General features: G+C 41.4%; 1 protein-coding gene across 3 annotated transcripts in view; it reads right to left on the bottom strand.

Annotated features, from left to right (window-relative positions):
- Positions 1–679: 679 nt before the first annotated feature.
- The window catches only part of IGF1 (insulin like growth factor 1), a 110,119-nt gene continuing 84,142 nt past the window's right edge, over positions 680–26,656 (bottom strand). For all 3 annotated transcript variants that reach the window (XM_044280596.1, XM_044280597.1, XM_044280598.1), the window contains 2 exons: positions 6,702–6,883; positions 680–6,546 (listed from right to left, as the gene is read on the bottom strand). In XM_044280596.1, coding sequence (XP_044136531.1) covers positions 6,487–6,546; positions 6,702–6,883 — 242 coding nt within the window. In that variant the 3' untranslated portion in view covers positions 680–6,486. The remainder of the gene's footprint in view (positions 6,547–6,701; positions 6,884–26,656) is intronic.

Here is a 26,656-nt window from a genome sequence, read left to right as displayed (position 1 = left end):
CTTGTCCGGCAGGCTGGCAAACTTCCCCATTCGCAGCGTGCTGCGGTATCTGTCTGGCTGCCTCTCAGTATGTTTGCCATGCTGCAGCTGGATCTCCGGCCTCTCCCCATTATATTAAATGAGGCCGGGGTGGACCACAGGCAGCACACGTGTGCGAATGTTAGTATGGATTTGGCAGGCTGTTTCCCTGCCGCAACAGCCTGCTGGACAAGCCTAACGCGAGTGAGATGGTTGCACGTGCTCAGTTTCATCCTTCAACTGCCTCCTAAGCTCTGATAGGAAGAGCATGGACACACCCCCTTAGCTTCAGAAGAAAATACACATCTCCTGAGCTGCAGCAGAAAGGACACTCCCCATGAGGTACCAACATGATATAAATCTAATGGATGGGGAGAATTCTGGATCCATGTGAGGTACAGGGCTGGTTCTGGCTTTGTTAGAAAGGTATTGTCATGTACTATATAATTTTCCTTTTTACATTAATCATAGGATAACCCCTTCAATTTCCATAAATCTCTTTATTATGACATTTGCACTGGGGCTGGATATGGCTTTAGTAGTGTTAAGCCTCTTATCTTACTAAAGTTATGACCGGCTTGAAGACAATTTATAAGACAAGCTAAGCTTTGAACTTCTATAAGTTTAATCATATCTTTTAGGACATTTTCAGTCTTATGAAGATGGTTAACCCCTTTATTGACAGCACGATTTTAAAACAATCAGCAGTGTTCTTGGACATGTAATTTAATCCAGCCATAGCAATCACTATAGGATCACTCATAGTGTATATTAAGCGACCTAAAAAGAAGTCAAACGTCTGTCCAATGGTCTGTCCAGGCATTCAAGGGGTTATACAAGCAACTGACAGAAGACTAATTGCATTTGTATTTTTCACTTTACCAGTTTGCCACAAAATTACATAACATTCCAAATAAAGTGCAGGAAGCTTGGTCAGCACTAGATAAAAAAGAAAACATTACCAACAAAGGCAAAATGTCTGTTCGCACAGCTTTTGGTCTTATGATTAGACATTGAGGTCCACGTATCTGAAAAACATTCTGAACCTTGGAAAAGCTTTGGCTCCAGCTGACACATTAAGATGACAATATTAAAATTTAAGATGGCACAAAATTCAAGATATAGTGACATAAAAAAAAAAACAATTCAATAAGTAATCTATTTACACAAGGATTGTCAGGTCATTTGTTTAAAAATATATATTTTATATGCTTTATTTTTATATTTTAGTCAAGTACTTCATTTAAAAAAAAACAATAGCACCACTTTACCACTCCTGGCCAAATAAGTAACTGGTAAAAGCAAATATGCTATCTATCAGTGTATATTATGCAATGCGATGTGTAGGTGTGCCATAATGGATGGTGTTATCTAGCATATGGGGTGTCCCCCTCTAGTGTTTGCTGTGGCTGACTTGTTTGAACAGGACCGCCTTCACAGTCCACTGATGTTTTTGGGACAATGTACAGTCTCAATGTAACACTTTCCTAACTCTATATGGTGACATGTGGCTTTCTTACCTATCTATTGACATGCAGTAATAGATAGACTAGTACAATCCCTACAATGTACCTATTCTTTTTGAAGAACTCCTGATTACCACTTAGATACTGGTTTCATTCCAATCTTCAATGAATTTTCCTCTGTTGGAGAGGACCTGCTGTCACCACATGTCTGTTTGACATAACAATCCTGGGGCATTTATTATTATCACTCTATGTCGTGCCGTTCCTCTATTATTCTTGCTGGAATTTTATGAATAAAGGGATAACTGGGTGTTAACAGTTGGGATTGTGTCCCAGCATGTTCCGACCCTGTCCAATCAGTGCTGCCACACTCCCAGTTGTATCTTTATTCATAAGGTTCTGTAAGGAATAATAGGGAAATCACAACATGGAGTCATAAAACTAATTGCTCCAGAATTCTCATTGCATAGGGCATGCAAGTAGCTACTAAGACATGTCAGAAAATATGTCTGGTCCTGTTTAAATGTTGGTTACTTTTTAGTTTCTTTCTACTTTTCACATACTTTCTAATTGTTAAAAAGGCATTCCAGTATTAATGATTGCATTTATTCGTTTAGAGAATAGCAGTTATACAATGTTCTAATATACATGTATTTAAAGTTGTGCTCGCAGACCTTTATTATATTCACACAATAGCCTCTCTAAAGACAAAAAATGGCACAGCTCATGTTAGTCCTGTAAAATGCATGGTTTCAGCATAAGTACTTTTGTAGTTATCCCATGTAGCACTGTTACTTAAAGAGTTTGCTCATCTCAGACAATGGGGGCATATCGCTAGGATATGCCCCCATTGTCTGATAGGTGCGTGTCCCACCTATATCGAGAACGGAGCTCCGAAAGTGAAGGAAAGCGCACTGCGCACGTGCAGCCGCCCTCATTTCTATGGGGCCGCTGAAAATAACAGAGAACTGACTCGGCTATTGCCATCTTCCCCATAGAAATGAATGGGAGCATGGGCCGCGCATGCGCTCCCATTCATTTCTATAGGAAAGGCGGGGAGTAGCACTTGGTGGTGGTTGGAACCCGGGAAATCTGGGGTCCTCCAGCCACAGCGCTCCCCGCTCCGTTCTCGATATAGGTGCGGGTCCGAGCGGTGGGACCCACACCTATCAGACAATGGGGGCATAACCTAGCGATATACCCCCATTGTCTAAGATGGGAATACCCCTTTAATGAATGTCAGTGGGGTGTCACATGACTTATCCCATGTTTCAATTAGGCCATTACACAGCACTGACTGATTCAAGGACTAAACCATTCTATGGTGCAGATGGGGTCAAAAATCTGATCTAAGAAAGGTATTCAAGCACAATTTTACATAAATGTTTACTTGAAAATTGTATAATGTCCTATTATATAAACCAATAAATAAAAAAATAAAAAATACCCCTTTAATTGCTGTTGATGGATCTGCTTATTGTTTTATTTTTGCTTCAAAGTATTTCCAGTGACTCAGCTCATTAAAACATTAACATACTTGAACTGAGAATTCATGAGTGGTGCATGGTCTATGAGGATGTTAATACAGACACAGAATTACAGCTCATGCACACGGTCATAAAACAAGTCTGTGTTGTATGGATTTATGGGCCAATATTGTACCTCTGTGTCCCTTCATATGGTGTCAGAAGAAAGTTTGTTGTCAGAGATTCATCCAGGAACCACAAATTGTGGCATCTTCTATCACAAGCCATATTATGGCACTACCATATGGTAACACATGGAGTGCCTACAGCTCTGTCATATGGAAATGTAGGGTCTCTCTAAGTGCCATTGTACGGGCTCTGAACATGCAGTTTTACCATGTGCAAAGAGACTAATTGTTAATGATCTATTAACAGCAGTGTATTGACAAGTTTCAGTAACACTCCACAGAGTAACATTGACTGAGAAAAACAAATTAACCTTTAAAGGGGTTATCCAAGAGTAAGACACAACTCCTAGAGTGGCCGACTCATGGTGGAGATCATCCTTACCTGGTCTCCCCCACTGGGTTTGGTGTTTGATGCTCCCGCACCAGATCTTCCCCTCCCTCCAGCCCAGAAATAAACATCTGCCTTCAGAGCGGGGCATGACCGCTTCAGCCAATCACAGGCCACAGCACTGATCTGCTGCCCTTGTGTCATGTGACCAGTTGTGGTGACACAAGGGAAGCAAGTCACTGCTGCAGCCTGTGATTGGCTGCAGCAGTCATGTCACCCTTTTAAATGATGTTGATTTCAGGATGGCAGGGAGAGGAAAATCTGGCCCAGGAGCATCAGACACTAAATATTAAAGTGGCCTTACTAATGATTTAGTGCAAAGCTGAAGATCAGTTTTTGTTGGTTTACTGACTGAAGTAAATTGTAGAAAGATAAAATCTTGCAAAAATGCATTACATCTCCCTCAAAATCCGGTGTCCAGTGCAAAAGACTTTACTTAGCTTCTTTGTGGCAATCTGAAATCAACAGATGCTTTGAAAACAGAGCTTATTAATACATACAAACATACCATAGCTATAGGGGATCAAAGGTAGCAGTCACTCCAAGGATCTGGCGATTGACAGAGCCTTAAGGCCCTTCTGCTACGTAAGACACCAGTATTATAATTGGCACATAGCATGGGTGGTCCTTTTTCAGATTTTTGCATATTCAAGTTCTGCTTTGGACTACTGGAAAAATGTATTTTATTTGCTATATACAAGGAAAAGTATACTTTAGTACTGCAATTGTTGATTCACATACAGTGGTATTTCAGTAGCAATAATGTTTCCTATGATAGGTGGAAAGAGTTGGAAAGCTCTCAGCATGTTAGAGTCCCCTGCCTAGGGATAGAGGATATTCTACTATATGTATAATATATACCGGTATTTACACTGCTGTCTAAATAGGAATCACAGATTTTTTTGGTTCTATCTTGTTATTTCGATTATTGAGTCAATAGTAAAAGTGTGAGAGAGAAATGCCTTTGTCAGGATCTATTTAAATTATGCGCTTTTCATTTATGGTAGAATTATTAACTTAAAAATATTTTTATACATGTAAAGAAAACAGACTTTTCCTTTCCCATAAATTGAATGAACCTCCTTCTTAAGTCACATATGGAATGAGGGTCATGATTCAATGAATTGACGTAAATTGACTCAAGGGATCGGTCCTTTTTGACATCTGCTGTATAAATTAAACGTAACAAAACTGTTAAATAGTATACAGATCCTTTACAGGGAGATGACTGAAGCAATCATCTAAATAGTGTGGCAGGACCCTCTTGGAGAAGAACTCTTTCCATTTGGTATGAATTAGTGGCTATTAACACTTTTTTGCTTTGGGTACTAAAAAAAATGACTTTCAATCTGTCCAGGGAAAGGAGGTTTAGACGAGACAAGCATATTTTGTAACTGCTAGGGAAATTTTCTTATACATTGTGTGGTTTTGGAAGTAGTAAAGCCCTATAACCAAGCTGTACACATGGCAAACTCCTTCTCTATGAGGGGCCAGAAATGTGAAAGACTTTTTAATATATCAGCTGAAAGGATCATTGCTTGCTGAATCTTTGTGAACTGTGAAACTGACAATTTAGAGATGGTGTCCTTCCATGTCCTTTCCTCTTTTCTTGACATGTGTCCTTTCAGAGTTTTCCTCTTGGCTCGAGATATCTCAAGATAGGTGCCACAAGATGACCGCCTTTGAAAAAAAATGTGTTCCTCACCACACCCTGCAGAATAACCCAAACATTAAAAAAAAAAAAGTCAAGAGAAAAGCTTGACTCATGTCAAGTAAATAGTAGATGTAAGAAAGCACCCATGTATGTGATCCTGTCTTCATGAGTGTGGAAGTTAACAGGAAGACATTGTGGTAATCTGATACCACATGTAGTTTATTATAATCTGCAGGAGAAATGTACAGATGGCCACAGTTTGGTAATAGTTGTTCCCCTGGGTTTTCTGAAACTGGACCCAATCAGATGATCATCAAGATAGCTTCAAACTGAAAAGGGTGGGTAAAGAGGACTACTGAAAGATTACAGTGTGCAGCTTATTGCTGAGGAAATGGTATCTTTAGTAATATGAGATTAAAGAACCTTCCCATCTACTAACACCTCACAGTCATATTTTTCACATTTCTTTCTTGCAAGTTCAGTCCAAGTAGAAGGTAAAATTTGATATTGACATTTATAAGGCCCAAATTTGCCCTCAAGAGATGTTTGCTTTTACCAGTTAACATTTGTGGCCAGATCGTTACACAACACTCACTACAACATACGGTAGCACCATTGTACTAGCTTACAGCTCTACATACCAAATGATATATGTGCATTAGTGATATACAGATATTGTGTGGATTGAGCACGGATGAATACTGTTGGACAATTAACTTGTTACCTAAAAAGATCTGTGAGGTTTATGAGCCTAGACATGTGTTTAACTGCATCATACCATATTCAGCAAAAAGTGAAATGAATCAAGCCATTGTGAAATGTAGAATTCAGACCCACAATCAACATATGTGTCGATGAGATTCATGAACGTAAGGATAGGTATATAAACATTTTCTGCTACTGAAAAGCAAAACATAAAGAGAAGTGCAAATATAAGAAAGAACTCTCTTAGACATGTCTGTTTTTTTTTTTTCCAGCCCCCATGGAACATTGGTTATGTATAGTGCAATTGGAGCCATCAAGAAGGCCATTTATTTTTGGACCTCTAGGGGACACAGGCTATTAAAAGAAATCTTTGTGCAGGACATGTAAAACAGGTAACAGATTACACAGTACTAGATCAGCTAAAAGAGTTGTCATGATTTTGCATACATAATATTGGAATGTGTATTTGAATCGTACAAAGGAAGAATGCCCACTGATTGAGAGAAGTGAAGTCTTTCCCTGTTTTATCTGATTTTGTTCTATTTCAGTGATGTATCCTGCAGATGGCACATTCATTCTTCAAGACTTTAAGTGGCAATAGTTATATCCTGAAGCTCCGGCTCCCTGTGTTCCCTCTACTTGCATTCTTCAGATGTACTTCCTGTAAGCACATAGGGTACCAAATTACTCAAATGCATCATAAATAAGCTGTGAGAGCCATGAGAACATCTCTAATTCTAACCTCATGTGAAAGCATTGATGCATTTTTTTCTGTTATCGCCTACAGTATATAACAGGCTTCTTATATTGCATTACCTTCTGAGCTTTTGGCATATCAGTGTGACGCTGGGCACGCACAGACCGTGCTGATTTCACTGGCTTGGTAGGTGCACAGTACATCTCTAACCTTCTTAGATCACAGCTTTGGAAGCAGCATTCATCCACTATTCCTCTGTGATGTGAACGTCGACTGCTATATCCATACCCTACCGGTTTACCTGAGGGAGAAATGAACGTAAAATTATTGAAGGCATGACAAAAATACACCATCAATGCCATAATGTAGAGCAGGCATCCTCAAACTGCGGCCCTCCAGCTGTTGCAAAACTACTACGCCCGAACAGCCTACAGCTATCAGCCTACAGCAGGGCATTGTGGGAGTTGTAGTTTTACAACAGCTGGAGGGCCGCAGTTTGAGGATGCCTGATGTAGAGGGTAAAGCAATAAATAATTCCCATTGAAATCAGTGGGCTGCTTGTGTGAAGAACAGATGTGCTTGTTCCACCTAGCAAGTGACAGTCTTTGGTTACAGAAGTGGATCCAGAATAACAAGTACTGTCTGCTATTTAAAAGTGTAGTTCAGGATGAAAAATCATGACTGCTTCCCTCTGCAGGTTGAGTGTGGTATTGCAACTCAGCGCCATTCACTTTAAAGGAGCTGAGCTGCACTACTAGACACAACCCATGGACAGGTATGGTGCTGTTTTTAGAAGAAAATAGACATTTTTCTAAAAATGTTAAACCTCTTTAGTGTTCTTGCTGTTGCCAACAAGTTGAATATGTAGGAAAAACATGTAACACAATGACCATGTTATCTTCAGTAGACATGGTGTGTACAATAAGAAAAAATAATACTGCCCTTAGGTTCTGCTCCGTTTCATTTTCTGATGACAATATGCAGACTGTAGAGTACCCTAAAGGCCCCTTTATACTGCTCTGTGGAGCAGATGATTGTCTGGAAGGAAGCGTTCCTTCCTGACAATCACCTGCTAGTCAGTGAAGTAGACCACTGCTATTACATGCAGAGATCTCCTCCACAGTATAGGGAGGAGTGATCGCTAATGTCATCGTTCGTTCCCATACAGAGACATTGTTTGTTGGTAGCAGTGGCTGTTTAGATGGCACAACCTACTGTTGGCAAACCATGATTTAGGTGACTGCATGAACAATCCTATTATCCGATGAACAAGCGTTTCGATCCTTCGCCGGGTAATCGCCAGCACCTTTACACCAGCAGATTAAGTTCATTTGAGTGCTTATTAGCGATAATCGGCCTAAACATCCGGCAGTGTGGGGGCCTTTAAACAGAGTTTTGGATCCTATTATAACCCAATTTATGAAGTAAAGCAAATAAAGATTACAGACTGCCCTAAACAATTACTTTAAATATGTTATTATGGAAAAAACTACTTTTAGCAGAGGGACTAGCTAATAATAAACTGCCCCAAGAGATTTCTAAACACGCTAGAGGATTGCTATTAATATTGTGGTGTCTCACATGGGATTTCACATGGTGAAGTAATTGAGGGTGTACATACGGTATATGTGTCTCCCAGGTTCCTAATGTATGCTGAGGACAGCTATTTAGGAAAGGGTTAAAACCTAAGCCTGGGTCCTGATGAGGTGCACCTGGCGAGATGCTTGACAACCAGGCTGGCAGTGCACTTGCTCTCAGCTTTTGGGAGAGGGAGAAGCCACATCTCTCTGAGAGACACTGAAGGTCCTGTGCAAGGAAACCGCAAGTATCACAGGTTGCTGTTCAGACTGTGTGTTTATTTGGTTGGACTGAGGATGGCTCAGCCACATCCTAGAGAGGGACCAAATGTTTAGTTAGAGCCTGGACAAGGCTAGGTGTTGTGTTTATGATTTTGTTTTATGCAACCCGTGGAAATAAAACTGGCAGGACGTCAGTTTAAATGCACTTCTGTCTCCTGAGTCCTCCTTGTGCGTAATACAGTGACTGTTCCCCTACCTTTCACCCCTGGAAAGGTGAGCTTGCAAGACGCATTGTCACAATATATTAATGGAAGTGTCGCATTTCGGATCCAAGAGTTGAAGTCTATTGGTTCAAAACTTCATTTGAATGCTGTACGGACATCCGCAAGACTTTGGTGATAACTCGCCTCGCTGGAGCCCATACATTTGAATGCTGTACGGAGAGAAATCTCTGTACAGCATTCAAACGAAGTTCTGAACTAATCGGCTTCTAAACTTGGATCCGAAACTCGATTTGCTAAAAACGAATTAAAGGGATTGTATGGGCCCTGAAAAGAGTGGGGATGGTTAGGCAATCAGTGTCTGCACACATCACCGCTGAGAGCACTGTCTGGAATGTCACACCCAGGGGCGTAACGATCGCGGTCGCAGGGAGTGCGACTGCGACCAGGCCCGGCGGGGGGAGGGGCCCGCTGTACTAACATGTAATGAAGCGCTGTGACGGGGCCCAGCATGAAGTACAGTGACAATGCCGGGCCCCCATCAGGGCGCTCCTTTACATGTTTAATATGAAGCAAGGTGGGGGAGGTTTGCGCAGAGGGGGGGAGGAGGAAGAGGGGGGACGCAGCGCACTCACTCACTCACATACAGTCCGCCCGGCATTTCTTGTCACTGCCAGGCTGTATCCAGATCATCAGTGAAGCAGGAGCTCTAGAGCTCCCTCTGCTGGCCGCACATCGCGCTGCTGGCTGTGGGAGGAGCTCTGAAGGCCCGGGAAACTGCCTTCAGCACAGCCAGCAGTGCCATGTGAGTGTGGCAGCGCAACACCAGGGAAGAGGGTAAGTATGTGTTTTTTTATTTTATTTTCCTAACACTGCAGACTGGGGGCAAAGGGGAAGGGGGTTGATGGGCACAACTAGAGTGAGGGGGCACAAAAGTGGGCATCTCTACTGAGGGGGCACCTAATATGTCATAACTACTGTGAGGGGGCACATAAGCATAACTATGAGGGGGCACATATATCAACTACTGTGAGGGGGGCACATAATCTAGCATAACCACTGTGAGGGGCACATATGTGGGCATATTTAATGTGAGGGGCACATAATCTGGCATAACCACTGTAGGGGGGCACATATCTGGTCATAACTACTGTGAGGGGCACATAATCTGGCATAACTACTGTGAGGGGTAACATATCTGGCCATATCCACTGTGAGGGGCACATATCTGGGCATAACCACTGTGAGCGGGCACATATCTGGGCAAACCCCTGTGAGCGGGCACATATCTGGGCATATCCACTGTGAGGGGGAACTTATCTGGGCATAACTACTTTGAGGGGGCACATATCTGGCATAAATACCGTGAGGGGGCACATATTTGGCATAACTACTGTTAGGGGGCACATATTTGGCATAACTACTGTGAGGGACACATATCTGGGCATAACTACTGTGACAGGAACAAAGGTAGGCATAACTGCTGTGAGGGGCCACAAGAAGGACATAACTTTTGTGAAGGGACCACAAGGTGGGCTTAATTACTGTGAAAGGCCACAAGGTGGGCATTAGTACTGTGAGGGGCCACAATGTAGACATTAGTACTGTGTGGTTGCACTTAGGGGAAATGTCCTAAATTACCCTGCTATACATTGGCATAGCTCAGTCTACCAGGCCAGCACAGCGCCCCCTGCTGGTAGTTTCATAGGGGCAGTCACCATCCCTTCCTTATGTGATTATTCTTTTTTTCTCTATCACCACAGGAACCTTGTTCTGGATCCAGCGGACATCACGCCGACGCCAGAGACACCCTGGATGAGGTAGGACCAGATTTTATTAGGACTGGGTGAGTGTAGCCGTGCATTGGGCTTAGGGCTCTTTAACACGAGCTGATCCCGTGTGGCTAAACTGCTGTGTGAAAGAAAGCCAAGCCCCGCTCCGGACAGCAGAGACACTGAGTAGTAACATGATTGATAATGCTCTTTGCCTCTCTGTGATCGTTTTGCTACAAAATCACGGTGACAACTTTATCTCATTGTGATTTTGTAGTAAAAAGGTCACAGAGAGGCACGGAGCTGTCTCTGCTGTCCGGAATGGGGCTTGGCTCTCATTCACGCAGCGGACTAGCCGCACGGGAAAGAGCCCTTAGTAAGAAATTCTGCCGCTTCTTTGTATAAATGGGGGGGGGGGGGGGGCCCCGATCCAAAGTTTGCACTGAGGCCCATAACACTCTAGTTACGCCACTGGTCACACCTCTGGCCAGGCTAGCACTGAAAGTGGCAGGTGAGCGTCTTTATTTTATTTTATTTTTTTGAAACTTGCATGCCATGCTTGATCATCACCAATTTTTTTTCAATGCCTGGACAACCCCGCTGTAAGCTCTTTATTGGCTTATTTTAGCAGCATAAAAACCAACCAAAAGGAGTGGGTCAATAGAGTACAAAAAACACTTAGGTTGGTTTCACACGGGCGTTGCGGAAAAATGTGCGGGTGCGTTGCGGAAACACCCGCGATTTTTCCGCGCGAGTGCAAAACATTGTAATGCGTTTTGCACTCGCGTGAGAAAAATCGCGCATGTTTGGTACCCAAACCCGAACTTCTTCACAGAAGTTCGGGCTTGGGATTGATGTTCTGAAGATTCTATTATTTTCCCTTATAACATGGTTATAAGGGAAAATAATAGCATTCTGAATACAGAATGCTTAGTATAATAGCGCTGGAAGGGTTAAAAAAAAAAAAAACGTTAACTCACCTTATCCCCATGATCGTGTAGTTCCCGGTCGGTCTCTTCTTTAGCTGTGGGCTTGGGCTGAATGACCTTTGGTGATGTCAGATCACATGCTCCAATCACATGGTCCATCACCATGGTGATGGAGCATGTGATCTGACATCACCACAGGTCCTTTAGTCACAGCTAAAGAAGAGACCGACCGGGAACTAGGCGATCATGGGGATAAGGTGAGTTAACTTTTTTATTTTTTTTAACCCTCCCAGCACTATTATACTATGCATTCTGTATTCAGAATGCTATTATTTTCCCTTATAACCATGTTATAAGGGAAAATAATACAGTGAATAGACTGTCACCTAGAACCCATGCGTGAAAATCGCACCGCATCCGCACTTGCTTGCGGATGCTTGCGATTTTCACGCAACCCCATTCATTTCTATGGGACCTGCGTTACGTGAAAAACGCAGAATATAGAACATGCTGCGATTTTCACGCAACGCATAAGTGTTGCGTGAAAATCACCGCTCATGTGAACAGCCCCATAGAAATGAATGGGTCAGGATTCAGTGCGGGTGCAATGCGTTCAACTCACGCATCGCACCCGCACGGAAATCTCGCCCGTGTGAAAGGGGCCTTATAGTACCGAGGTAATCCAAAAATAACATAATTTGTTTGATGTTTTTATACCATCCAGGTGAGTTAAAACAAATGGGGCTAGCCAATGACACCAGTGATTTGATTAACGTCAGACTATCAGCAAATGTGACATAGCCGCTCCACCTATTTAAGAGACTACCCTTATCACACTAGCCGGTACCCCTTGGGGAGCGGACCGGTGGTGTTCCTGTGTGGTATACTAAAGCTGGTTGGTCAGTATTTTCTATGTGCCTATTATAATTCTAGTCACCATATTGCCTCAGTAAGCCTTTTGTGGTGTGTATTTCCACCTGTTGTACAATATATGCATATGGGTTGTACTATGTAGTTTGGAGCCATAGTGGTTAGGTGTAATACACCTTTTTACTGATGACCAATCGAGATTATTGCACGTGCACTTTATTAATATATACCAGCAGTACACCATTGGTCCTCTTGGTTTTTAATATGTTCATGTATTGTGACCTGTGTTAAATGTTTTTCTGTGACTTGTGTCAATCATGTCTTGTTGTGATTTTAAAATTATGTTATTTTTGGATTACCTCGGTACTATAAGTGTTTTTTGTACTCTATTGACCCACTCCTTTTGGTCTGTTTTCATGCTATAATCAGGGGTGGGCCCTGAATTTATTTGGGGCTATATATAGGTTCCTTATTTTAGCAGCAGTAGTAGTAGTAATAGTAGTAGCATTGGTGCAGCAGTAATACTAGAAACAAAAACAAATATGCAAGCCTAATGAATATTTGAATTTTGTCTGTTTACTGTAAAAAATGAAAAAAATATATCCTTTATTACTTTGTGTTCATCAGTTGTGGATTACTCACAGTAAAAACAATAAAACCTTTATGCTCCAGTTACTACATGAAGCGACATAACTATCAGCACTTCTGAGACCTTCAGTGGATATTTAATATTTTGCTATCCTGGCACCTTTTCCATCCCATTTAATATTTGCTATAGGTCATACATTTTACATGTGCAGCGTCTTGATTATTTTGTTACCTTACCCTCTTTTCGCTGTCTTATCATAGTTGCATAAACACGGACACAATGAGAGAGAAGGCATAGAGTGAGTGAACAGCATGTCCTTTCACCACCCCATCCCCACTGCTGCATAAGGGCTCATGCACACGACTGTATGGCTTTTTTTGTGTTTTGCGGGCCATTTTTAACGGATTTGTTATTTCCGTTTTTTGTTTCAGTAGTGGTTCCGTTCTGTTTTTCCGTTTGACATATACAGACGTGGACAAAATTGTTGGTACCCTTTGGTCAATGAAAGAAAAAGTCACAATGGTCACAGAAATAACTTTAATCTGACAAAAGTAATAATAAATTAAAATTCTATAAATGTTAACCAATGAAAGTCAGACATTGTTTTTCAACCATGCTTCAACAGAATTATGTAAAAAAATAAACTCATGAAACAGGCATGGACAAAAATGATGGTACCCCTAACTTAATATTTTGTTGCGCAACCTTTTGAGGCAATCACTGCAATCAAACGCTTCCTGTAACTGTCAATGAGACATCTGCACCTCTCAGCAGGTATTTTGGCCCACTCCTCATGAGCAAACTGCTCCAGTTGTGTCCGGTTTGAAGGGTGCCTTTTCCAGACTGCATGTTTCAGCTCCTTCCAAAGATGCTCAATAGGATTGAGGTCAGGGCTCATAGAAGGCCACTTTAGAATAGTCCAATTTTTTCCTCTTAGCCATTCTTGGGTGTTTTTAGCGGTGTGTTTTGGGTCATTGTCCTGTTGCAAGACCCATGACCTGCGACTGAGACCAAGCTTTCTGACACTGGCTAGTACATTTCTCTCTAGAATTCCTTGATAGTCTTGAGATTTCATTGTACCCTGCACAGATTCAAGACACCCTGTGCCAGACGCAGCAAAGCAGCCCCAGAACATAACAGAGCCTCCTCCATGTTTCACAGTAGGGACAGTGTTCTTTTCTTGATATGCTTCATTTTTTCGTCTGTGAACATACAGCTGATGTGCCTTGGCAAAAACTTCGATTTTTGTCTCATCTGTCCACAGGACATTCTCCCAGAAGCTTTGTGGCTTGTCAACATGTAGTTTGGCATATTCCAGTCTTGCTTTTTTATGATTCGTTTTCAACAATGGTGTCCTCCTTGGTCGTCTCCCATGTAGTCCACTTTGGCTCAAACAACGACGGATGGTGCGATCTGACACTGATGTTCCTTGAGCATGAAGTTCACCTTGAATCTCTTTAGAAGTCTTTCTAGGCTCTTTTGTTACCATTCGGATTATCCGTCTCTTAGATTTGTCATCAATTTTCCTCCTGCGGCCACGTCCAGGGAGGTTGGCTACAGTCCCATGGATCTTAAACTTATGAATAATATGTGCAACTGTACTCACAGGAACATCTAGTTGCTTGGAGATGGTCTTATAGCCTTTACCTTTAACATGCTTGTCTATAATTTTCTTTCTGATCTCTTGAGACAGCTCTTTCCTTTGCTTCCTCTGGTCCATGTCGAGTGTGGTACACACCATATCACCAAACAACACAGTGATTACCTGGAGCCATATATATAGGCCCAATGGCTGATTACAAGGTTGTAGACACCTGTGATGCTAATTAGTGGACACACCTTGAATTAACATGTCCCTTTGGTCACATTATGTTCTGTGTTTTCTAGGGGTACCATCATTTTTGTCCATGCCTGTTTCATGAGTTTATTTTTTTACATAATTCTGTTGAAGCATGGTTGAAAAACAATGTCTGACTTTCATTGGTTAACATTTATAGAATTTTAATTTATTATTACTTTTGTCAGATTAAAGTTATTTCTGTGACCATTGTGACTTTTTCTTTCATTGACCAAAGGGTACCAACAATTTTGTCCACGTCTGTACAGTATACAGCAATTGCATCGAATAAATTGGGCTGGGCATAAAATTTCCAATAGATGGTTCCGCAAAAATGGATACGGAAGACATACGGAGTAAATTCCATATGTGTTCCGTTTTTTTTCGCTGACCCATTGACTTGAATGGAGCCACTGAACGTGATTTTCAGTGGCAATAATAGGACATGTGCTATCTTTGAATGGAAATATGGAAACGGAATGCACACGGAGACACTTCAGTTTTTTTTGCTGACCCATTGAAATGAATGGTTCAGTGTAAGTAATGCATACTGAACGCAAAAAACGTTCGTGTGCATGAGCCCTAGCTAAACTTCTAAATGACAACTTAAAGGGACACCCCTATGCAGCTCTATGTTTGCATAGACAGATAGCTATGGTTCACTTGAATAAAACTATGTTCTGTATGTTTCTTTTGTTGATCTGAGGCTCCATTCTTGAGCTATGATACTTTTTCCTAATATGCAAATTAGGTCGTTGGTGCAATGAAGGCATCACTATTGCTATCTGAGATGCTACCTGAGGAACAGGGGCGGACTGGGAAATTAAAGTGGCCCCATCTTGTAAAGGTGGATGACAGAAGGTGGAGCAACACAAGGTGGCAGGGTAGCAATACCATAGTGCAAAATACCGTCCCAGCAGAACCATATACCCCAGTGCAGCACAATAGCCCCAAAATCTGTTCCTCTGTGATGGCCATCAATAGATGCAATTTTTTCTGTCCTTCTCCTCCAGTTGTCTCTGACTAAGATATGGAGCAGGGGTCTTAGGAGGTGAGATGTGGGCCACAGCAGTTGACTTTCAGAAGAGCATGTGCGGTCGCTGGTGGGGTATATGAGTTTCTTATTCTCAGAGCCAATTACCACTGAGAGCTCATTGTGTGTCTGGCTAGAGGCAGAGAGGGAGGCTTTTGCGGCCCACTGGGCATCAGCCCACCGGGAAATTTCCCTGTAAGGTCTATGGTCAACCTGCCCTGCTGAGGAATAACATGCATCCAAGACTATTTGACCTTGCATGTAACCCTTGTGAAAACCGGTTAATGCTGTGTGGCATTAGTATGTGATCACCACTATGGATCATTACCCCTTACCCACCTTGTTGCAAGGTGGTAATAGGCACCCTAGTGCAGTAATCCTCCATTGTGTCTAGCGTTGTGTAGGCAATCATTCATGTGGGGACTACTGTGTTGAGTTACTGATATGTAACTAATGACCACATTCAGAAATTGGTATGTGTCACCGTAGTGTGTGTGTGTTCTCCAAGAACTGTCAGCAACTGTTAGCTATCGGCAGGAGGCTATGAATCAACCTAGTCCTCTGACCTAACCTGTGTTAAACAATGTACACAATCTGCATTAAGAAAAAGTCTTCCAGTAGATGGATAAACTTCAGGCAGATACAAAAATTGGCATCTCATAGAAATCCCAGACAAAACAGTAAGTTTATTGCATCAGGTCAGTAATAGGACATGTTTAAAGGATATCCAAGTGAAAGAAAATATGACTCACTAATTGGCCGAGAGTTTTTTATTCAATGAACAGATGTTCAGTTAAAAGACAGCTTTTTAAATGAGAAGCCATCTTCTAAAAGGGGCTGTCCTGTTTCATGAAATGTATCACCTATCCTCAGGATAGATCATCCAATATCAGACTGGCACCCCATGCCAATCAGCTGTATGATGGAGCCGCACTGCTTGTGCAAGCGCTGCATCCTCTTCAAGGGTGCCGTCTGCCTTGTAGCAACAGTGCAGTGTAATTACAGCTGTTCATCTCATTCGCCTAAATTTTAGAGGAAGCTGTCATTTATTCCGCACCACCACTATAATGCAGATGAGCTTATCAGCTGTATTCAGGATCATAATCCCTGACAAGTAGAGCAGAGAGGAGGATGAGGCAGCTCTTTACCTCAGTGTTGTAAAGTAATTTGTCATCATGTGTGATCAGGACAGGTTTTGTGTGTACTAATAGGACAGCGGCCATTTTATTTCTCCTAATTGTACCCTAGCCATTATAACTAATGAAAGGTATTTGGGAATATATTTATAATATATTAAACTGGTGTAAAGTAGAGCTGGCTTAGTTTCCCATAGCAACCAATCATATTCCATCTTTCATTTTGGACAACTCCTTTGGAAAATGAAACAAGCACTCTGATTGGTTGCTATGGGCATCTAAGCCAGTTTTACTTTACACCAGTTTGATAAATGACCCCATTTATTCTCTGACCTGCTAGAAAGGTACATGCTGTAATCTGTAGTGCAGGTAATCTTACCAGTGTCTGTATTTTTGAGTTATCCCCTCCCTTCTGATCCTCAGCCGTGTCATGTGATTAGCAATCAGACTTTCCAAATAACATAGCATCTTATGTGTGGACAGGAAGCCAGTTTCTCTATATATTCCTCTGGCAGCCTCAATATCAGTCTCATAGGAATGAATAGAGTAGTAACTGACTTCCTGTCCTAAGTAGGAGAACAGGGAGTTTGTCACATGACACAGCTGAGGATCAGAAGGGAGATGATGAGAAGATTACTTTCACTACAGCTTACATCATGCACCTTTCTAACAGGTCAGAGAATGAACATTTTAGCGGGAGTGCTACTTTAAATATTTTGTATTTTCTTAATTCCTGGAGAAGCCCTTTAAGGGATTAAAAAATAGGATTTTCTCATGCTGGTCTACCCTTCATAGCCAAATCACAAGTATGTCCTCAGATGCACTCCTGCATAGTCACTTAGAAGTTCAGGCATTTATTTTAAACAGGCATCAGCCTCACTGGCAATCTTAATCACCCAAAACAAAGTGAGCAGGACATGAAAGAGGTGTGTTAGGGAGGCTGCTCATGGAGATGTATAACTGGAGAAAAATTGTGCTCTAGAGGGCGAGAGCCTCGCAAGCACAGCATTATTTTCTAAACCAGGTCAGATTCCAGGGTAGAATGTGAGATCAACAGCCAAGAAATTTTCATTTGGCAACAAAAATGCTTTGTATGACAAAATCACATTTTCTAGGAAACTGACACAATTTTTCAAGGTCTGAGATAAGATAATTAGATAGCTTTTTCTGCTTAGTTTACATTTTATTTTTAAACTGTGAACAGACTGTAGTGTCACTGCACTGTCACTGTATATTCTCAGTGCATGCAATTGTTCATTTCTGATTAATACAGAAGATACACTATTATGGTACCAACATTATATGTATCATACTTGTACATACACAACATCAACCCTTTTTTCTGGATACACAGTAACAGCACAACCACATTTTTGTGTTTCAAAGTAGAAACTGAAACTTCTGTATTAATAAAATAACAGATAATGTATGTGTATTTATCTAAATGGATTTTGATGTTCATATAACAGTTTGCATATTATAGCTATATCAGTCATTTACTGTATAAAGTAAAGGCTTCATCTAAAATACTGTAGCTGAATACTGTAAATTATTTTAGGTGGGCGTGACCCAGTTGGCACAGTTGCTTTTGTAATATTAAAATTCATGCTTACTTTAGGATTACTATAATACTAACTATACACTAAAGGCAACAAAATTTCACCTAGATTAGCCCATAAGGCCAGATTCAGACACAATGTTTAGGTGCCTTATTATGTTGGATTCTACAGGGTGGGCCATTTATATGGATATACCTTAATAAAATGGGAATGGTTGGTGATATTAACTTCCTGTTTGTGGCACATTAGTATATGTGAGGGGGGAAACTTTTCAAGATGGGTGGTGACCATGGCGGCCATTTTGAAGTCAGACATTTTGAATCCAACGGCCATATGTTGTGAAGATACGAGATGTGCAGCACCTGAAACTACGGATACTGGAAGCCTGTGCTAGCATTTCTCCTGCGGTGTTGCTATCAGTGTGTGAAGAGTGGGAGAAGAGGGTTGCATTGACAATCCAACACAATGGGCAGCACATTGAACACATTTTATAAGTGGCCAGAAACTTGTAAATAACTCATGAAAGAATAAAGTTGCGTTAAAACCAAACACACCATTGTTTTTCTTGTGAAATTCCCAATAAGTTTTATGTGTCACATGACCCTCTTTCTATTGAAAAAACTAAAGTTGTATAAAAAATGTCCGACTTCAAAATGGCCGCCATGGTCACCACCCATCTTGAAAAGTTTACCCCCTCACATATACTAATGTGCCACAAACAGGAAGTTAATATCACCAACCATTCCCATTTTATTAAGGTGTATCCATATAAATGGCCCACCCTGTAGAATTTAAATTTAAGTTGTTTCTCCAAAAACTCTGCAGCCACATGTTAATCTCTAGGAACATATGACTATTTTTGCAAACATAGCAATTTGATTTGCACTTTTTTATTTTGGAGTCCGTAACACAATCTGGACATGGTGTCTTTCTTTGCATACATGGACTTTAACCCCTACGGTATACAGGGATATGGTCTTCACTACCTCTTGAAATAGTCCCTTTGTGATTGACAGCTGATTCACTGGAGTCAGAGACACCAAAGGGTCAGGCAGAATCACATTCAGAGACAGGCCAAGATCAAAGCAGGCAGAGTATGTATGAATCTGTAAAACAAGTCAGAGGTCAGGGCAGGCAGCAAATGGCCAATACAGTAATCAGGTAGGGGTCGGGTCAGGTAACAGAGGGTCAGAGTCAGGAAACAAAAAGTTCAGTACATGTGCAGAAAACCAGACATCACACCTTCACAGGAACTAGAAGGCTAGATAACTTATTGCTCAGGCACAGAATGAGACAAACAGCAGGACATATATAGCAGAATAATAGCTGATTAACACATTAGAAACAGCCTAGAGGCTGCACCCAGAACTAAAGAGGGGATTAACCTCTGCTATACTGCAGAATGAGGTGAGATTCAATGAAGAATATCAGAATACAGTTCCCCCAAAGGGCACACATTATTTCAGCACCTGGGTTTGTTTCTAGAGCTCCAGACTTGTGACATACACAGGACATCCTTACCACTTTGTTTCTGCTGATTAACTGGACCAGGGCCAGTGGATAAGGGCAGAAACGTTGTGGCTATGGATATAGAGGATTACAAAAAACTTGTGCCTACACATGCTGTCTGACAAAGAGATATATGGATGTCTAGATAGGGACCCCACCCCCAGATTCAGGGAGGAACATACCCGTATCCTAGAGGAGGGTTTTAATCAAAGACTTATTGATAAAGGTGAATTTGAATTTATCTTAAAGAGAGAAAATCAAATCTTGATGTTTTGCAGGCTCTCCAAAATTCACAAAAAGATAAAATCAGTAAGTGGGAGACCTATAGTGTCTGGGAAGATGAACTTACTCAAAATGATAGTATGCATGTTGACCATGTTCTCAGAAATGTTGTAGTCTCTTTGCCATAATACATCAGAGACCTAATGGATGTACTGAAAACTTGTAGACCAAGAAAGTAATTTAGCGAGTCTTGAGTTTCAGACACCTAGGGGCACACATTGTTACCCACATAATTGCTTAAGTCCCCAACAGTTTTTCTTTACCTTCACACACAAGTACACAGTACACAGTAGTCTTCTCTAAAGCAAACAAGGAATGAACAGACAAAATCATTTTCTGCAGCAGATTTTTCAATCACATACTGATCCTATAGAAGAGTTTAACAAATTTGTGGAACAACTAAATGGGGGAGATTTATCAAACTGGTGTAAAGTAGAACCGGCTTAGTTGTCCACTGTAACTTTTCCAAAGGAGCTGTGAAAAATGAAGGTGATATCTGATTTGTTGCTATGGGCAACTAAGCCAGTTCTACTTTACAGCAGTTTGATAAATCTCCCGCAATGTCCGTAACATTGGACTTTTTCTATGGAATTTTGGAGTATTATTTCTGAATCCACCACCACTGAAATTACGTTCCTTGATATCTTGATCAGAAAGACTGGGACAGGTACACTAGAAACCAATAGAAAGCACCTCACTGGTATTTACTGTGCAGATGTACACCTTCAAGTGTGTCTCTTTCTATTTAAATACAGCAATAAAGTTGGGTCGGACCTATCTTCAACATCATGTTGCTGGTCTATACTGCCACTTAGACATGTTCTTGACATATGTAATTACTTTTGAACTCTAGACATACTCTTTTTCTTGGTTCTTCATTCCTTGACCATCCAATGATTCAAGAGATGAAAAGCAGAGGGACGGAAATATCCAGGGCCTTAAGAGGGCCAGGTCTGCTGAGTTGGGTCACCTTTTTAAAGGGTGGCATCCCAACAACCTATTAGGGCAAGTACATTGAGAGACTAGCACCAGAAGTAACAGGCTCACACAGCTTTCTCCACCATATGAGTGTGATTCTCCCCTCTTATGTAAAAACCATAAAAAAACTATTAAAAGTAATGTTTCATGTGGCACCCTAAATCATCTTCTCAATGATAGCAACTTTGTATAATGTCACACTGCCTAGAGTAAGGCTCTTATTTTCCTGTCTGTCATAGTTGTTTCACTGGGACCACCACTGATCACAAGTATGGAGCAGTGGTTGCACATACTCACTACAATGCCATTTAACTCTATGTGACTGCTGAAGAAAAGCTGAGTATAGTGCTGCCTATCTGTGGTAGTCCCATAGAGATACACACCACCGGACCTCCATCAATCACGTCCACTGATCAGATACTTATCTCCCATCCTGTGGATAGAAAATATATTTAAATCCTGACACAATCCCCTTAAAAGGGCTTTAAAACACCATGAGATTTTAAAAGCAAGAAGAAAACTCCATGTGCACCTGGCCTAATATCTTCATATTGGAGACTACATACTGTAGATTGGACACTGTACGTTGGGCAACAATTTTATGATGAACCATCTATAAGCATGTGATCACAATAATACATCTCCCAAATACTCTGCAGTATACAGACTAGTAACAATTCCAAATGCAGCAGATGTATTAAGAGCTTTGAGGATTTTAAGAAATTAGGAACAATTCTCATCAAATACCCTCTAAAATTTCATCAGTGAAAACTATACCAATAGTAATAAATATGGGTCTATCATTTCTGTGATAAATGGGTTAACTCTGTATTGTTTTACGGTTAAGGCAGTCATATGGTTGCCTGTGATGTAACTATACAAAATTTGCAGGTATCTCTGCTCGGTTTGAACTTTACACGAGTGCCAATAAATAATCATATTAACACTGCCTCTTTGTCCTTGTCATCCCTGTGAGAGGTGACAACAGTGGTTTACTTAGAAATATCAGTTATTCAGAAAGTAATGACCCTGCACCATATTGTATTACATTTTACATTTGAGCAGGTGTTGCGGTTTGGTCTTGGCTTTATATTGTTTCCTGTACAGTGTGCTAACAAGCTTTGCTCAAGTGATTCCCAGGAACTTAACTTGACAAAATTATTATTCCTGATATTTCTAAAATGTTCCCACTTTGTGTTATACATAGCAATCCTGCTGTTATCCCATACCTGCTCTGCTCGTTCTGGTTTGTCTATGTAAAATGTTACCTCTCTTAAAGGGTTATCCCATAATTAAATGTAAAAAATGAAAATTGTATAGTACATGACAATCTCAGCCCTGTACCTCGCATGGATCCAGAGATCTTCCCATTCATTACTCCAATTGCTCTGCTAGATTTCCTTTAGGGTGGCAGCTTGCAGAGCGTGTTCTTTCTCAGGGGGTGTATACTTTTAAGCTCTCTCCCTGTCACAGATCAGGGGTTCTGACCATTCTGTTGCAGCTGTCTCCTTATCCTAATTCAGGGGTATGTGCTTTCTGCTGCTGACTCTCATGGGGCATGTCCTTACTGTTGCAGCTCTCCCTGTTACAGCTCAAGGATTGTGTCCACTCTGCTGCAGTTGTCTCTTTGTCATAGCTCAGAGAGTGTGTGCTTTCTACTTTAGCTCTCTCCTTGTCATAGCTCAGGTGGCATAAGCTCAGTGCTGCAGATCTCTCCTTGTCATAGTTCAGGTGGCATAAGCTCAGTGCTGCAGATCTCTCCTTGTCATAGCTCAGGGGCATGTGTTCTCTGCAGATGCTCTTTACTTGTCATAGCTCAAGGAGTGTCCTCATAAGCTCAGTGCTGCAGATCTCTCCTTGTCATAGCTCAGGGGCATGTGTTTTCTGCAGATGCTCTTTACTTGTCATAGCTCAAGGAGTGTCCTCATAAGCTCAGTACTGCAGATCTCTCCTTGTCATAGCTCAGGGGCATGTGTCTTCTGCAGCTGCTCTTTACTTGTCATAGCTCAAGGAGTGTCCTCATAAGCTCAGTGCTGCAGATCTCTCCTTGTCATAGCTCAGGGGCATGTGTTTTCTGCAGATGCTCTTTACTTGTCATAGCTCAAGGAGTGTCCTCATAAGCTCAGTACTGCAGATCTCTCCTTGTCATAGCTCAGGGGCATGTGTTTTCTGCAGCTGCTCTTTACTTGTCATAGCTCAAGGAGTGTCCTCATAAGCTCAGTGCTGCAGATCTCTCCTTGTCATAGCTCAGGGGCATGTGTTTTCTGCAGCTGCTCTTTACTTGTCATAGCTCAAGGAGTGTCCTCATAAGCTCAGTGCTGCAGATCTCTCCTTGTCATAGCTCAGGGGCATGTGTTTTCTGCAGCTGCTCTTTACTTGTCATAGCTCAAGGAGTGTCCTCATAAGCTCAGTGCTGCAGATCTCTCCTTGTCATAGCTCAGGGGCATGTGTTTTCTACAGATGCTCTTTACTTGTCATAGCTCAAGGAGTGTCCTCATAAGCTCAGTGCTGCAGATCTCTCCTTGTCATAGCTCAGGGGCATGTGTTTTCTGCAGCTGCTCTTTTCTTGTCATAGCTCGAGAATTGTCCTTTCTCCTCTCCTCGTCATAGCTCAGGTGGAATGTGCTCTCTGCTGCAGCCCTCTTCCTTCTAAAATAATATCTGGCTGATGGACTTAAAAGATAGAACTGAGCGTATGTGTGGCAAAACCAACCTCGCCACTGGGTGCTGGAGAAGCCTGGTTGCCAGCCTCTTGTCCCAGGATTATGGGCCCTCTCTCCAGCCCATGCTAAACTTAAACTCCATGGCAATTGAACTGTATTCATGTAGTCTGAGTGCCATTCACCTAATAATTGAATGCACTCAGACCGAAGTTATCTGGGGATAAGTTAAATGTCTATGTTTACTGTAATGGTTGTGACATTGTATATTTGAATAGTGATTTCTGTCCTGTTGTCCCCACGTGTACAATGGCGATGTCCCTTTGTCCTGAGAGATAATTGAGAGGAGGAAACCAGGATGCATTGTGAGGATGTATTGTGGCTGTGTATCCTGAATTGCTGCCTCTGTCCTTGGAGATAAATTGGATTACTTCCCAATTACCTCCAGAACAGAAGACTCTGTGAAACTGTGTATTCTCCTGCCTGTGATAATTACATTAACCCATTGTGTAAGGTAATTGTATCACAGGCAGAGGGGAGGATTTTGTGTGGGAGTGTCTGAGTGTATTGTACGGGGTTACTGGTTGTTTTACAAAACCCTGTGGGTGGTTATATAAGAACAATAAACCCACAGCTCTGGCTGACCACTGCTTGACCCTCAACACAGAGCTTGGTCTCGTTCTTGACAGGATTCACTGTATGCTGTTAGAGACTGATTGCTAGGAGTGTAAGCCGCTTGGGTGCGTTTCCTATTCGTCTGCTAGCAGCTATTAATGAGGTTCCGTTCAGGAGTTTGGTGTCTTTAGTAGCTGCCTTTGCATCTGGAAAGGGAATATCTCTTAAAAGGCTGTTACCCCCTTTTATGCATGGGGTGCCGATACAGTATGCATCCACCTCAGCAATGTTACTAAGGTGAAAGGACAAATTAGCAAAAGAACAAACATCAGGTGGCGCTATACATATACCATTTTTAAATAATACAATTGTATAAATCAATTTTAGCATATGTTACTGCTGCTGCAGCATTATGCATAAGACAATCTTTGTTTTCTTCACATATCATTGTTTTCCTTCAGTTTTTCCCTTAGTTACAGCTGTTTTACCCTCTACAATATGAGGATCTTCTCAGGATGGCTCCTCTGCCAGTTATCTGAGGCCAAAACTGCATTCCCTCAGGTCACATATACACTTGCTGCAGCCAGCAGCTTCCTGCCAGCCAATCAGATCTGATTACTGAGAGACACGCCTCATCACTCTGAAGTCTAATGCAAGCATGCAGTTTGAAGGACCGCCCCTCTGTCTTCTTTTTACACTAAAGGGAGGGAAGACAGATAAGCCCTAGCAACGTTCTTTTGAGGGACCAGTGGATAGGGACTGGGGACATTAATCAAAACTGTTATTATGGGTAATTACAGGTCTTTTGACAATCATTGACAGATTAACTCAGGTATACATGCCTAGCTCTAATAAACTAACAAATAAAATATAAAATGGCAGTTACACTTTAATTTACTGCTCCAAGCAAGGCCCCCGCCTACCACTGTGCATTTTTAACAATAGTTATTTGTTATGTGACACAAGAACTTTGGCCCCTCTCGAATACCAGGGCTCAGATACCACTGCTACCTCTGCACCCTTATAGCTATACTACTGCAATACACCATCAAGATGAATAGGGACATACATATACTTTACTGACAGTTGCTGAAGACAGTAGTGGAGATGGTGCTTATACAGCTTGAATTACTGTGGCATACACAGATGTCATAGGGTCCAATAGCAAAACATAGTATGGGTCCCCCTGCCCAACCAAGTTTTCCAGTAGTTATGGGTAAAACACTCCCAGGCAATGCAGAACATAAAGCACAGCTCATCATATTTCAGCCTTTATTGAGGAAAACATTTTTATAAAAAAAATATAATTAAAAAGTCACACTCTACATTGCCCCTTTAGATCTGACTTGTATGTCAGAAAAAGTGGAACAGATGCTTCATAAATATGGCACTCTTTGTGAACATCATACAGTAGTTCTCAATGTACTCACAGGCAATTAATAGCATAAATGCATTTCTTTCTTCCCTTCACACTGTATAACATACAACTGCTTGCCTGTAGCCACCACTAAGGGGAGCTCAAAACATAGGAAATTATACTGTTACTATTGAAATCAATGAAAGCTGTAATAAACTCTGTGTACATCCCCTAGTGGCTTCTCTTGGAAAATACAGTGAATCCACAGTACACCAGGAATGGGACAAGCAGTTCAGTGCCAGGCCCCCCTTCCCCCCCAGACCATATAGCGGTCATGTGGTCTGGCTCTGTGAGGTAGGTACACCAATGAGTAGTATTTAGACACTGTATTATTTGAGAACTATGTAGTAATATTATGTGGGCTATATGGTGGTACTATTTTGGCTCTATATAGCAGCATAATTTGGGTTGAAATCATGAGAAAAACTGAAAAAAGGGCAAGAACAAATTTTAGTTTTTTGACCACATTCCCATTTCAGATACACACATCATAAATTCACCCCACTTTATGTATTCCACTTTTTGGAAGCAATTTATGACAAAATATCACATTGTGCTTTCTGAATCTCTCTCACTGTTTAAGCTATTAACAGGAATATGTTGTTGTTCATGTTAAAGAAATCACTGATCAATGCCACCATAGGTTCTATGTACTATATGCATAGTTGATAGTTTTTATAGACCTCAGTTATGTCCCCTTTTGTGATTGTGACAACTGCCATGTGGATTTGTAGCCTCATTTCTGCGTCATTTCTATCATTATATACTCTGTGAAAACAGTCTCTGCCTAATGAGAATACAGTGTATTACGGATCTAAGGTTTATGCTGGATAAAGAACAGATTTCCTTTTGAAAATAGTTTGTTCAA

This window comes from Bufo gargarizans, chromosome 2 (assembly GCF_014858855.1).
Source record: "Bufo gargarizans isolate SCDJY-AF-19 chromosome 2, ASM1485885v1, whole genome shotgun sequence".
NCBI classification, from domain to species: domain Eukaryota; kingdom Metazoa; phylum Chordata; class Amphibia; order Anura; family Bufonidae; genus Bufo; species Bufo gargarizans.
The sequence above is the reverse complement of the archived record's forward strand: the minus strand, read 5'-3'. Positions and strand labels throughout refer to the sequence as shown.